This window comes from Lagenorhynchus albirostris, chromosome 2 (assembly GCF_949774975.1).
Source record: "Lagenorhynchus albirostris chromosome 2, mLagAlb1.1, whole genome shotgun sequence".
In the NCBI taxonomy this organism is placed as follows: domain Eukaryota; kingdom Metazoa; phylum Chordata; class Mammalia; order Artiodactyla; family Delphinidae; genus Lagenorhynchus; species Lagenorhynchus albirostris.
In genome coordinates, this window is record NC_083096.1 from 49,503,119 (window position 1) to 49,518,547 (window position 15,429).

At 35.3% G+C, this 15,429-nt stretch overlaps 1 protein-coding gene across 3 annotated transcripts in view; it reads left to right on the forward strand.

Annotated features, from left to right (window-relative positions):
- Positions 1 to 15,429, forward strand: part of ACBD6 (acyl-CoA binding domain containing 6) — a 225,620-nt gene that overhangs the window by 54,496 nt on the left and 155,695 nt on the right. For 2 of the 3 annotated variants that reach the window (XR_009537294.1, XM_060132403.1), the window contains exon 4: positions 13,519 to 13,601. The exons of the other annotated variant lie outside the window; for it this stretch is intronic. Coding sequence is in view for 1 of the 2 variants with exons in the window: in XM_060132403.1 (XP_059988386.1) it covers positions 13,519 to 13,601 (83 nt within the window). In the remaining variant the exon portion in view is untranslated. The remainder of the gene's footprint in view (positions 1 to 13,518; positions 13,602 to 15,429) is intronic. 3 annotated transcript variants of the gene reach the window in all.

Here is a 15,429-nt window from a genome sequence, read left to right on the forward strand (position 1 = left end):
CTCTGTATAATAGTTTGCATCTGCTAATCCCAAACTCCCAATCCATCCCTTCCCTTCCCGACCCCTCCTCCCCCTTGGCAACCACAAGTCTGTTCTCTGTATCTGTGAGTCTGTTGTTAATGTATTTTTAAGGATTTTTTTCACTTATGTTAATGAGAGCAATTATCTTCCTTTTTTTGTATCATTCTTGCCAGGCGTAAGTGTCAAAGTTATTCTGATCTTATAAAAAGAAATGGGAAGTGTTCCCTCTTTTTCTATTTTCCAGAAAAATTTTTGTAAGATTGGCATTATTTCTTACCTAAGTGATTGAATGAATGTAACAGTGAAGCTATCCGGTATTCTTTGCAGTAAGGTTTTTAATTAAAGATTCAATTTCTTTAATAGATATGGGACTATTCAGATGTTTCACTTTTTATTCACTCAGCTTTGGTAAATTGTATTTTTTTGAGAAATTTGTCCATTTTTTCCAAATAACCAATTTATTTGGCTTAAGTTGTTCATAAGATTTACTTATTAATTTTTGATTCTCTAAGATATGTAGTGATGTCCCTTTTCATTCCTGATATTGGTCTTTTGTCTTTTTTCTCTTCTTTCTTCATCATTCTTGCTAAAGTTTTTCTGATCTTTTCACAAAACCAGTTTTTGGCTTTGCTTATTTTTCTCTAGTGAATATCTGTTTTCTGTTTCATTGGCTTTTCCCCTTATCTTTATATTTCTTTATATTTAATTTTTTGTTCTTTTTGTAGCTTCTTGAAATGGAAACTTAAATTACTGTGTTCTTTTGGGGATTAAAAATCACTCAAGGACTTCCCTGGTGGCGCAGTGGTTAAGAATCCGCCTGCCAATGCAGGGGACACGGGTTCGAGCCCTGGTCTGGGAAGATCCCACATGCCACAGAACAACTAAGCCCGTGTGCCACAACTACTGAGGTCGAGCTCTAGAGCTCATGAGCCACAACTACTGAGCCTGCGTGCCACAACTACTGAAGCTCACGCTCCTAGAGCCTGTGCTCCACAACAAGAGAAACCAACGCAATGAGAAGCCCACGCACCGCAACAAGGAGTAGCCCCCACTCGCCACAACTAGAGAAAGCCCGCGCACAGCAACGAAGACCAAACACAGCCAAAAAAAAAAAAACAACACTCAAGAAGAAACTTACTGAGGATAAATATCGATATATATTCTTAACTTTTACTGGATCCTCTGGCTTTTCACTTGAAAAAAAAGAAGGATTTGTTCTTGTTTCATCAAACAGGATGTTGATGAATAGAAAGAAAGGGCTCAAAATAAAAATTTCCTTGCCTATGTAAGGCTAATCTTATTTAAGTATAAGCTAAAAACAGACAGACAGTTTATCTCAGGACTGCAATACATGGGGCATAGAAAGATAAATAAAGTAGCATTTCCCCAGAGTATATTTTAGAACCCCTACAGTAATCAAAAAGTATCTTTAAGTAACTGTCTCTGACCCACGCAGATGTTGCAGAATAACATCCAGGAGGAATGAATAGGAATTGTTTCTTTCAGTTAACTGAGTAGTTCACTCCTTTACCAATTTAAAGTCCTTATTCACTAAACTTGTCTTGCCTTATCAGTCTCTGCACCTCTTTTTCATGAAATCATCCATTTTATTAAGATAGTTGGTTGAATGGAGGCAAAAGTAATGGAAAAGAGAATGGAATGGAAACAGTTTAGCAATACTAATCTATTCATTTGTGTATTCCCATTCATGCATTCTGTCAAAAATCATTCAGAGTTATTGGAATTCGGGGATGATGACAGTGGTAATAGCATAGTTTTTGAATTTTCCCGAATCCTTAACAGAATAACTAGGATAGCATAACCAAAAGCACTTGTGCAGTATCTGTAACAAAACCTAGTTAATCAGAGAAACTAGGGACAAACTATCAACAGCTCCAAGATTTGTGTAGCATTGTCATCTCTGTAGGACGAAGCAGAAGGAAACAGTAGGGAGTCTAATTGACCCGAGAATGGCAGAAGCCTAAAATTGCCCACAGGTGAAGAGTACAGGGGGCTCATGGTAAGGTTTTCTAGAGCTGTCTGGAGCTCTAGAGTTCCAAAATTAAGCAGCCAAAACTTCCCTTCCAGTACACAGCCTCACACTAAGAGGAATCTGCAGGACAAGTCAAGCAGGACAAGGACAATGAAGACAAAAGGAAAAAGAAACCAGATAAGAATTGGGAGAGGGGACCAGAGCCAAGTGATCTTGAAAGTATCCTAGGGGCCAGATTTTTAATTACTTCATGAAGATAACAGAAAAGGGACTTACATACCTAAAACTATATCCTGATTCACATTTCTCTCTTAAAAATTCAAAAACATTAATTTCACATAAAATGAGCAACAGAAAAAGAATTATGGTTGAAACCTATACAAAGTTACTATAATTCAGAATTGTACTTTTTTCTTATAATATCCAGAAGCTGTATTAATGGTTAAAATAATGAAAGTGTGCTAATATTTTCATGGGTATTGGTAGGATTGCAATATTGCTTTCCAAAAGAGTAATACCATTTTACAAGAGCATTAGGGCCATTAACTTAGTATAGTGCCTGTTTCACTACCGTTTTGCCAAGTTGGATAATTTTGTTACCCTAATGGAATTAGTTTAAAATCTGTTGCTCGTTGTTGTTTTAATCTGCATTTTCTTAAATGATTATGTTGAACTTTTTTCCAAGTAGTGATATAACATTATTGATATTTATGTATGTACGTGAATAAAATCCTAAACCTCTGTGTCACTTCAAATACGAATTGTTGCCTGCTCGTAACCATGGTCTGTTACCCATTGAATCTTAATGTTTTTCTTACATATGAGATCATTTCGATATATTGCTTAGAATATTATAGAAATATTAGCCATTCGTTTTATTTGCTTAAAATGCAGTTCCATCTTATTTATTTTTTACTACATTATTACAGAAGTGCCAGTTTAAGTACTTGAATCTGTTAGTTTTTTATGATTTTCTTTGGTGCTTAAAATCTAAGAAAAAGTTACAATTTCTTCATAGTATGATAAATACTATATTCAGAATCATTTTGCAAAGAACATTTAAATCTTGATCAGTTACATTTCTAAAAAGTTATAATAACCTGAAGGTAATCGTCCATGATAGGCATTTAAAAACAGCATTAAATTGACCAGGGCACAAACCCGCGTCCCCTGCATCGGCAGGCGGACTCTCAACCACTGCGCTACCAGGGACGCCCCTAAAAATCTTTTAAATGTACACTTGAGACAGAACAGGTTTTAAATCAGAATATTTGTAAATATTTGATAATGGTTTCTAAAATAGCTTGGAGAGGTGGCATAGTTTAATAGAAAGAGCATAGTCTTTGGATACCAGAAGATCTTGGTTTGGGACTCAGTTCTGCACTTACTATGAGGCATTGGGTATTTCACTTTTCTTTATCTTCAGTTTTCTAATCTGTAAAATAGAGATATATTTTATCAAATATAAGGCAAACATTCAGTTTCTAACATTTTAAAAATCATGTGTTTTAAAATTGGAGTACTATATTTAATTCGCTGTGTTGTCTTTCTTAGCATTATAGAAAATAATGGTACTTTTTATAATTGGTGATGTCTTAGATTGCATGAGACACAGTAAAAATGCCAATTTTATAGAATTGTTTTGAAGTTGGAATTGGATAATATATATAAAGTGTAAAGCACATGGAGGATGCTCCTGAAGTCCTAGTTTCCTCCCCCGCCCCCCCCACCCTCCCCCCCCACTTAATGACAGTGTCGTTGGTTGGTTGGTTTGGGGATTTGTTGTTTTACCAGGAGAATCAGCATAGACCTCACATTGAGAAATATTAGCTCAGATAGTTTTAAATTGTCTCACCTGTTTTTGATACTTCAGATGTATCCATTTTTATAGCAGTAGCTTTATTATATAATTATTTTATTATAGATTATCTTAATTATTTTCTAGACTAAGCAGAATAAAAATAATTATTTGTGCATCTCTGCATAAATACAAACATATATAGATGGTAATTAACTTGTTTAAAACTATTAGATAAAGACTTGTGGTTCTATATTGTTGGTCACCACATCAAAATATCTTGCATCTGTGTTGCTGAGATATTTTCACTTTGGAGAAGTGGCCATATTGTGACTAATAATAATAATTATATATCAGCTAACACTTATATAGTGTCTACTTTGTGCTGGGCACTGTTGGTTTTATATAGTGTCTACTTTGTGCTGGGCACTGTTGGTTTTACATATATATATTTTATATCTTGGAAACACCCATATGAGATAGGTACTATTACTTTTATTTTTATAAATGAGGAAACTGAGGCAGAGAGATTAATTTACCCAAATTCCTATAGCTGAACCTATAAACAAATTAAGCAAACAAACCAATAAAGCAGAAGCCAAGAAAGGTAGCACATGGAAGCAAGAAACTCCCTCCTTGCATATATTAGCCTGATAATCTTTGGAACAGTTATTTTTCAGATAGAAAGTTTCACAAGGTTTTACATCTTGACCCAACCCAGCAACTGACTAAGGTAGAATCTGAATCAAGTGAGAAAGATTCAGCCAACAACTTACCTTTCCCCCTTGAGTGAAGGAGCATTTCAGTGTCTCACATAATATAGTCTCAGGCAATATAAGAATTGGCAAGTTTTAGCCTATTGGCTGCCAAATTGGAGTCTCTTTCTTTAACTGCTGATGCAACATAAAAATAACTTAATGGATTTTGAGTAGAGAGAAATGAAATAAACTTCTTAAACCTCTATGAGAAGCATTTCATTGGAGTGGAAATCAAGAGAGTAAAAGTAGCCAAAGTTTGGCCCTTATAGATGAAGTGGATGGAGAACAAAACTAATGCATCTTTGGCACCTTTATTCTGAATTCAATCTGATAATGGCAGATTATTAAAAAAAAATTTTTTTGCCTCAGATATAATCTCCCACCTCACCTTCCCAAAATTGTCACCAGCATTCTAATATGCCTGTGCAGTTGCTGCAGAAAGAGGAATTAATCCTAGGAAGAAATATACTTAGAATGCATTATAATTAAATTATAGAGTCAGTTTTTTCCCTGAAGATTTTAATTAAAACTGTATTATGCTTTATGTACAAAGGTATTCATCATATCTTGGTTTATGAATGAAAAACTGAAAATACCTAAATAGACAGTTGTCAGATAATGGTTAAGTAAATTATGGTACATCACTTCATGGAATATTATGCTGGTTTTTAAATTAATGTTTTTGGAACTTCTGCTCTTGGGCATGGTGGTATAATAGGGACAAGATTTACCCTTTTATTTAAAACAGGAAGAAAACAAGACACAGTAGTTGAAATAATGATTTTCAGACAATGCACTGAAAATCGTATGAAACTATGAGAGAAGAGAAACAAAGTAAACCCTACAGTTTTCTCAGCTTATTATCTGGAAGCAGTTTCATTTCAGGGAGGGGGTATCCAAAAGAGCTTGGCCACCTTGTCAGTTTGAGCCAGACTGAATATACAGGGCTGCATACTAGAGAGGATGCTCTTGCATACAAAGGGAGAGTTCCAGAGATCTATAGAAGGGTCTCTCTGGTGGAATACTAATCTGTGTATGTGTGAGAGGAAACTAACAGGCTGGAGAATGAAATACAAGAAAGCAGCAAGCCATACAGTTCGTGGAGTTGACATAGGATTGAGACTCTTTCATTTCCTACTAGTCAGAGTGGAAAGAAAATGTAGTGTATGGGGCATATGGTAGAGGCCTCTGAAGGATTTAACTTCAGTACTGGGGCTAAATTAAGCTCTAGATTAAAGGCTGCTCTGCCCCTGCCTTAACAAAGCTTAAAAATGAGCCTTGAAAGGATCAAATTGATTCCACGTAACTGAATTAATGCCCAAACAAAGTCTAACATAATTTAAAGGAACACAACAAAATCCAGCAAACAAGAGTGTAAAATTTATAATATCTGGCTTACAGTAAAAGTCTTTCAAGCATGCAAAAGTAGCAGGAAAATATGATCCATAACCAGGAGAAAAACCTGTCAGTGAAAGCAGATACAGAAATGATAAAGATGAAAAACAGCTATTATAAATATAGTCTATATATTCAAGAAAATAGAGGAAAACATGAACACAATGGAGAGAGATACAGAAGATACAGAAAGACCCAAATGGAACTTGTGGAGATGAGAGTTAACATCTGAAATGAAAAATACACTGGGAAGAATTAACAGCAGATTAGACATTGCATAAGAAAAGATCAGTGGGGCTTCCCTGGTGGCGCAGTGGTTGAGAGTCTGCCTGCCGATGCAGGGGACACGGGTTCATGCCCCGGTCCGGGAGGATCCCACGTGCCGCAGAGTGGCTGGGCCTGTGAGCCATTGCCGCTGAGCCTGTGCATCCGGAGCCTGTGCTCCGCAATGGGAGAGGTCACAGCAGTGAGAGGCCCACGTACCGCAAAAAAAAAAAAAAAGAAAAAAATCAGTGAGCTTGAAGATATAGCAGGTGAAACAAAAATGAAGCACAGAGCATAAAAAGACTGAACAAATATACATATAATTGGAATCCCTTAAGAGAAAAAGAGAGAAGACAGAAAAAATTTAATAAATAATGGCTGAAAATTTTAAACATTTGATGAAACCATAAACCAGAGTTTTTCAGCCTTTGCATTATTGACATTTGGGGCTGGGTAATTCTTTGCTGTGGAGGGCTGTCCTGTGCATTGTAGGATGTTTAGTAGTAACCCTGGTCTTTACTCACTAGATGCCAATAAGACCAACCACTTGTGACAACCAAATGGAGGATAGGGGCAAAAAAAAAAAAACAAAGACTCCCCTAGTTGAGAATCACTGCCATAACCAATGGAACAAGAAGCTCAATGAATGTCAAGCAGGAGAAACATAAATAAAAATGATACCGTGACACATCATAATCAAATTGTTGAAAATCAGTGAAAAAGAGAAACACTTAAAAGCATGCATACCAAAAAAAAAATGATACAGAGGAACAAATGTAAGAACTGCAGCAGACTTCTTCAATAGATCAATAGGGGCACCATCAAAGGAAAAAACTATCAACTTATAATCTATACCAGTTAAAATAGCTTTCAGAAATGAAGGTGATTTGCTTACCAAAAATTTACAGGTAACATACTCAAGGCTGAAAAATGGAAAATTTTCCCCTTAAGATCAGGAATAAGACAGGATGCTTTCTTTTACCATGTACTATAAATTCTAGCCAGAGCAGTTAGACAAGAAAAAGAAAATAAACAGCATCCAAATTGGAAAGAAAGAAGTAAAACTATCTCTGTTCACAGATAACATCATCCTAAATACAGAAAATGCAAAAAAACCACCCAAAACTACTGGAGTTAATAAACATTCAGCTAATTTGCAAGATACAAGATCAACATGCAAAAATCGGTTGGGTTAATATACACCATCAGTGAACACCCCAAAATGGAAACTAAGGAAACTATTCCATTTACAGTAGCATACAAAATAATAAAATACCCAGGAATAGTTTTAAAAGGAGGTGAAAGATTTTACACTGAAAACCATAAACCATTGCTGAGACAAGGAAGACCTAGAAAAATGGAAAGACATCCCATGTTCATAGATAGAAAGGTTTTATATTGTTAAGATGGCAGTACTACCTAAAGTGACCTACAGATTCAATGCAGTCTATCAAAATTCCAACTAACATTTTTGCAGAAATGGAAAAGCTGATCCTCAGATATATATGGAATTATAAAGGGACCCAAATAATCAAAACAATATTGAAAAAGAACAAAATTGGAGAATTCACACCTGCAATTTCAAAACTTACTACAAAATAACAGTAATTAGAACAGTGTTGTACTGGCACAAAGATAGGCACATGGACCAGTGGAATAGAACTGAGTCCAGAAATAAACCCTCACATTTATGGTCAGTTGATTTTTGATGAAGATGCCAAGACCATTCAGTGGAGAAGAAGAATCTCTTAAACAAATGATGCTGGGACAACTGGATATCCACATACAACAGAATGAAGGTGCATTCTTATATCACACTATATACAAAAATTCACTCAAAAGGGATCAACGACCTAAAAAAATATGAATGAGAACTATATTGACTGAAGTAAATATGTACTTATCTCAGTGATTTTTGATTTGGCCATGGATTCTTAGATATGACAGCAAAAACACAGGCAACCAAAGAAAAGATGGTAAACAGGACTGCATCAACGCTAAAACTTTTCTGCTATCCAAAAAAGTAAAAAGACATTTTACAGAAAGGGAGGAAATATTTGCAAATCATATCTGATAAAGATCTAGTATCCAGAATATATGAATAACTCATAAAAGATAACTAATAACTGGGTTGAATATAGACATTCCTCCAAAGAGAATGACCCACAATCACATGAAGTATTAGTTATTAGGGAAATGCAAATCAAAACCACAGGGAGGTATTACTTCACACACACTAAAATGACTATAATAAAAAAGACAGATAATAACAAGCGTTGGCAAGGATGTGGAGAAGTGGGAACCATCTTACATTGTTGGTGGGAATGTAAAATGGTGCAGGTGCTGTGGAAAATAGTTTGGTGGTTCTTCCAAAAGTTACACATAGAATTACCATATGACCCTGCAATTCTTCTCCTAGGTATATATACCCAAAAGAATTAAAAACAGGTACTCAAATAGCTGTACACAAATGTTCATAGCACAATAATAGTCAAAAGGTACAAACAATCCAAATGTCCATCAACTGATAAATGGATATATAATATAGAGTATGTGTATATGTATATACGTTAGAGTATTAATCATAGGAAGGAATGAAGTACTGATACATGCTCACGTATGATCACATATCGTGTGATTCCATTTATATGAAGTATCCAGAATGGGTGAATCCATAGAGACAGAAAGCTGATTGATGGTTGCTAGGGTTAGGAGGAAGAGGAATGAGAGTGATTGCTTAATGGGCTCAAGGATTTGTTTTGGGATGATGGAAATGTTTTGAAACTAAATAGAGCTGGTGGTTGTACAACACTGTCAGTGTACTGAATGCCACTCAATTGTATATATATATTTTGTTTTTTAAAAGGGGGAAACTATGTTTGTCTTTTTTTTTAATTTTTTTTTAATTGGAGTAGAGTTGATTTACACTGCTGTGTCATTTTCTGCTGTACAGCGAAGTGAATCAGCCATATGTATACATATATCTCCTCTTTTTTGCATTTCCTTCCCATTTAGGTCACCAAAGAGCACAGAGTAGAGTTCCCTGTGCTAATTGTATATTTTTAGATGGCTTATTTTATATTATGTGAATCTCATGTCAATACAAAAAAAAAAGTAAGGGTAAAATAAAGATTTTTCAGACAAAAGCAGAGATAATTCGTTGCTGACTGACATGCACTACAATAAATGTTAAAGGAACTTCAGGCAAAAGGAAAAGTGTATAAGATGGAAATTTAGACCTGCTTAAAGGAATGAAGACAACTGGAAGTGACAAATATGTGGGTAAATATAAGCTTTTTTTTTTTCATTTTAAAATGTCTTCAAAAGACAATTGAACTTCCAGTTTCAGCTCTGACATGTAAAGAACTTGGAAATCATCTCTCCTGTCTTCAGCAACAGCAAAAATCTGACCAAACTGAAAATCATGGACTATTCTTAGATTAATCTGAGATTTGAGTTCACAGGGCAAACTGCCACTCCCCAAATGGTGACAGGTGAACACATAGAATCACACTCAAGATCTGCTTATTGGGAACAAAAGCTGTTTGAACCAGTGAACTGATAGGAACACTTAAATGGTAATTGATGAATTGCTGCAGGGTGAGTGTGGACTAGCTCAAGAGCTAAAAGCTTCCAGGGGCTCAGCCTTAGGAAGGCCCCCTGCTTTCATGGGTTTTGACCCCCAGGGCCCACCACATTCTTATGGTGAAGATTGGAGAAAAATTTTTTGTTTTGATACAGGGGAAGTAGAATATAGTTAACACTACTGAACTTTACACATAAAAATGGTTAAGATGGTAAGTTTTATGGGGTTTTTTCCCCAAAAAACGTAAGAGTTTTGTTTTTTTTTCTAAAGAAATGGGCTGTCAAACCATGAAAAGACATGAAGGAACTTAAAATGCATATTGCTAAGTGAAAGAAAGATTACATACTGTATGATTCCAACTGTGTGATGTTCTGGAAAAGGTAAAACTATGAGGACAGTAAAAAGATCAGTAGTTGCCAGGGCTTCAGAGGGAGAGAGGGATGAATAACTGGAGCATAGGAATTTTAGGGCAGTGAAACTATTCTGAATGATATTGTAATGTGGACACATGTTATTATACACTTGTCAAAACCCATATGCAACACAAAAGATGAACCCTAATGTAAACTGGATTTTAACTAATAACAATCCGTTAATATTGGCCCATCTGTTGTAACAAATGTACCACACTAACGCAAGATGTTAATAATAGGGGAAAATTGAGGAGAGGGGTATATGGGAACACTCTGTACCTTCTGCTCATTTTTCTTTAAACTTAAAACTACTCTAAAAAATAAAGGCTGTTAACTAAGTGAAAGAAATATACTCATCCCTTTCCAATACCATATAACTCCTAATTAGTAGTATGTATTTTCACAGCAAATAATTACCAAGCAAACTGCAGGTATCTATTCTGAATTGCCTACTTCATGTTAAGGGTTTCAGTGAATGACACTGATAGAAACTATGATTGTCTTGTGAACAACCATGTGTTTTTGCTTCTAGTCTTGCCCCCTAAAATACATTAATTGCTTTCAGGCAAAAGACATGAACACCTCAGTTCTCTAACATTCTAAGCATACCCTCACCACAGGGCCTTTGCAATGGCTGTTTCCTATTCACGGGACAATTTCCCCCAGATATGTGCAGGACTCACTTGTTTACTTCCTTTATGTCTTTATTCAAATGACCTTCTCAGGCCCTCCCAGACCATCTTATTTAAAATTCCAACCCTCTTCCCTACACTAATTTTTTTTCTATAGCACTCATCACTTTTTAATATTAGAAAACCTTTTTATCTTCTGTCTCCCTCAGACATGACATGATTTTGGTATGTTAATTTTGTATCCTGTAACTTTTCTGGAATCATTTGTTACCTCTAACAGATTGATTGGTGAGGGGGGGAGTATGTCTTTAGGGTTGTCTGTGTATACGATCATGTTGTCTATGAAAGGAGATAATTTTACTTCTTCCTTTCTAATTTGGGTGCCTTTATTTCTTTTTCTTGCTTAATTGCTGTGGCTAGGACTTCGAATACATTGTTGAATAAAAGTGGTAAGAATGGGCATCCTTGTCTTGTTCCTGATCTTGGAGGTAAAGCTTTCAGCTTTTTACTGTTGAGTATGATGTTAGTTGTGGGCTTGTCATATATGGCCTTTATTATGTTGAGGTACATTCCCTGTGTACCCGCTTTGTTCAGAGTTTTTATCATGAACAGATACTGAATTTTATCAAATGCTTTTTCTGCATCTGTTGAGATGATCGTATGATCTTATCCTTAATTTTGTAAATGTGATATATCACATTGATTGATTTGTGGGTGTTGAGCCATCTTTGCATTCCTAGGATAAATCCTACTTGATCATGGTGTTTAATCCTTTTAATGGATTAAAAGGATTTGGTTTGCTAATATTTTCTTGAGGAGTTTTACATCTATATTCACCATCAATATTGGCCTGTAATTTTCTATTTGTTTTCTTATTGTTGAGTTTTAAGAGTCTTTTAAGATATATTTTGAATACTAGTCATTTAATAGATTTGTGTTTGCAAAGGTTTTTTTCCCAGTTTGTGGTTTGTCATTTCATTTTCTTAATGGTGTCTTTCACAGAGCAGACATTTTTAATTTTAATAAACACTAACATCAGTTTTTTCTTTCATGGATCATGGTTTTGGTGTTGTTTCTAAAAAGTAATTGCAAATCTAAGGTCACCTAGATTTTCTGCTATGTTATCTTATTGGAGTCAGTTCTTTTTCAGGAAACTGTGCTTGACACTCTATACTTGATTCTCTCTCCCTCTTTTTTTCCTTTGGTATCCAGTTTTTTCACTTCCAATTTTGTTATTCATTTAGCAAGCATCTCTTGGGCAGCAAGTATGTTTCAACTTTATCCTACTAATGGAGTATGTATTCAGAATGTAATTGGATTAAATAAAGTAAGTTCTCCCTTTGGATTGTGCTTTTTTAGTATAAGGGAAAACATTCTCTATCCTGAAAATTCTTTGCAGCATTTATGCTCTAAGACTTGGTGCTCAGAGGAGAGAGGGAACTTGCATTTACTTTGTGCTTCTTTTTTGCCAACATCAGGCTATTGTACTTTGTATACTTTATTATTTAATCATGATGGTAGTTGTTGTTTATGACATTATACCTTTGTTTCTGCCATAAATTGATAACCGACTTCACCTCAAAAATCTGCACCATTTCTTGAAACTTTAGTTCCTCTAATGGTGTTAAGAACTGATAGAATATGTTGCCTAAAGGATCTTTTCCTCAGCCCAGTGGTTCACAGACCAAAAGAAACAAACAAAAAAAGTAACAACAATAAAGCAAAACCCCTTCTTTAAAGTAAGAAAAAAAAAACCACGTATAGGGGAACTGTCTATATTTTTCTGAAGTGAAACTAATTATTTTTGCAGTCAAATTAAATAATAAAAGTAATTTTGACTCTAAGATAATACTTATGTTCAGAATCGGAGTTTTTATTTTTGTAGGGTATCCTGGCCTAAAAACTGTCAATATTGCAAGAAATGTGGGCTTTTGCACAGATTGCAATTTGATCTTTCAGACAACAGTAATATCCAGGTTCACTGCTTCTACATACATGTTTTGGAAGAATCTTATTTTTAAATTTAATCTTAACCTTGTGCTTTTTGAGAACATAGAGGGACAGAGCCTACTGAATACTTGATTTTGGAAAGCGTTTCCATACGTTTGCTTTTTTTCTTTTATTTTAGATCTCAGCCTCTTTCCTGTCTCCCTTCTACCTTCTCATCCTTCCTTCTTGCCACCTAAAAATATTTTCTTTTTTTTTTTATGGTTAAATTTTAAGTTTTATTACAATTTAGTTGCTTATTTGGGAACTTTAATTTTGTCAACCTAGATATGATCTTCCTGATCACATTCAGGTCTGGTATTTATAGTTCATATTTTGTTTTCATGTTTCCACACTGAATGTCTCTGTTTTCCACAGTGAACATAGCTAACATAATCAGCTAGGGGAATGGCTCTTAGGTAGCTCCAGAAGACAGTAGTGGGATAACCTTAGCTTGATAGAGGGTATTCATTCTGCTGCTGTGATGACCTGAGAGTCCTCTTGCCTTCCTGATGCCATCCGAAAATTGTCACTAGGGCCTTAGAGAAATGGTGGATCATCAAATATTAGTGTTCCTTAACAGAGTAGTATTTTGTAACCGGTTTAAATGCACACTGCTTTAATCCATGTGTCTTTTTTCCACCAATCCCCCCCTCCCCCCCCCAACCACAGTCACCAGAGAAGAAAGGAAAAGAAGCAAATACTGGTTTTGGTGGGCCAGTTGTTAGTTCTCTGTATCACGAAGAAATCATCAGGTAAATTCTTTTCTGGTCTTCAACAATAGGGGTATATACGTATATGTATAGTATGTGTGTGTATGTATACATTGTATGTGTGTTTATAAATTTATTTATTTATTTAATACCCAAAACTTTCATTTGAAGAACTTTTTCTTAACATGAAACCGATTTGGTGGTATCTCTAGGAGGATAATAAATGGCAGGAAATAAATTTTTATGTGTATAATCTTTAAAATCTGTAAGTGTCTGAATCAGTGCCAAGTAATAACCTTTCTCCCACATAAGTAGTTGGTAGGGCAAGGTTTTGTGTCTCAATCTAAAGCTATGGATTTTTGTTGTTGTTCTCATTAGTTTTCCTCAAAATATCATTATTTCTTTTAAATATTTTAATTTCTGTAGTTTATTTATTCTAGCTACAAGTTAAAAATCATTTCAGCTTTACAAGATGAAAAAGTTCTGGAGACTGGTTGCACAACAATGTGAATATACTTAATACTACCAAACTGGACACTTAGAGATGGTTAAGATGATAAATTTTATGTCATGTATTTTTAACAAAATTAAAAAATTTTTAAAGGTCATTTTGCATTATTTAACAAAGGTCCTTAAATTTTGTATGTTATGTATGAAATTTCTTGGATTATTGTTTTCTTTACACACCGTGTAAATCAGAAAAAGGATTCTATCCTGCTTTAAAGCCATGTGACACATTCTTCTAAGATGGTTACTTTACAAGCAAAAACAAGAAATAGGAACTTCTGATGCTCTTACCCTTCTGCGTCACCTGAGCTTTACTTTTCTTACTTATTAACATGAAATAAATGAGCTCTAATTTTCAAGTGGAAAATTAAGTTCACCTAAATTGAAGGGAAATATCTGTCTTCATAGAATGAAGAGGAAATTGTACCAAAATTTTATGCTTCCCTCTTGCAAAAGAGTTGCTGACATTATTCACCACATAAATAATTAGTGATAAGAACTCCCAGGTAGCATTCTAGAAGGAAAGCTATTGATACCCCTATGAATCAAAAACTTCAAATGCTCAGTTTCTAGTTAATGACCAGCTAATACTAAGGGCCCTGTCTTGAATCTATTTGCATAGCAAGCACATCATTTTTTACTAAGATTAAATGTCTACTTGGGGTGATATAGTGGAAGACTGATGGAGATTTGAGGGGGATGAAGATACCCTTTAAGAATGCTGCTGGCCTGGAGTACATTTGCCACCCTGATCCCTTGAGGTACCCTGAAAGCTCTGAGAAGCCCATGTAGTTTTGAGGAAGCACAGTTTAAAAAACATTTTCAGAGTTTAACTCCCCCTTCCCCTTAACCCTTATAGAATCAGAACATGTTTGGGGGGTTCTTAATTTGTAAATATTCTCTACTTAGAGCTTCTAAAAAATGGCATATTAGAACCTTAACCATATTAATCAAAGTTTATTAAATGTTCAAATCAAGTCAGTAAACCCTTAGAGTCATTTTTCTAGGAGGGGAGATTAGTCATTCCTTCTCTGTGTTCCCATAGTCTTTTTTTTTTTTTTTTTTTTTTTTTTGGCGGTACACGGGCCTCTCACTGTTGTGGCCTCTTCTGTTGAGGAGCACAGGCTCCGGACACGCAGGCTCAGCGGCCATGGCTCACGGGCCCAGCCGCTCCGCGGCATGTGGGATCTTCCCGGACCAGGGCACGCACCCGTGTCCCCTGCCTCGGCAGGCGGACTCTCAACCACTGCGCCACCAGGGAAGCCTGCTTCTTCACTTTTGAATAGTATGTTTTTGGTGTTTTTGTCATCTACATTTGAGTATGTTTAATAAACCTTATTGGTTGAGTGAAATATGAACCTCT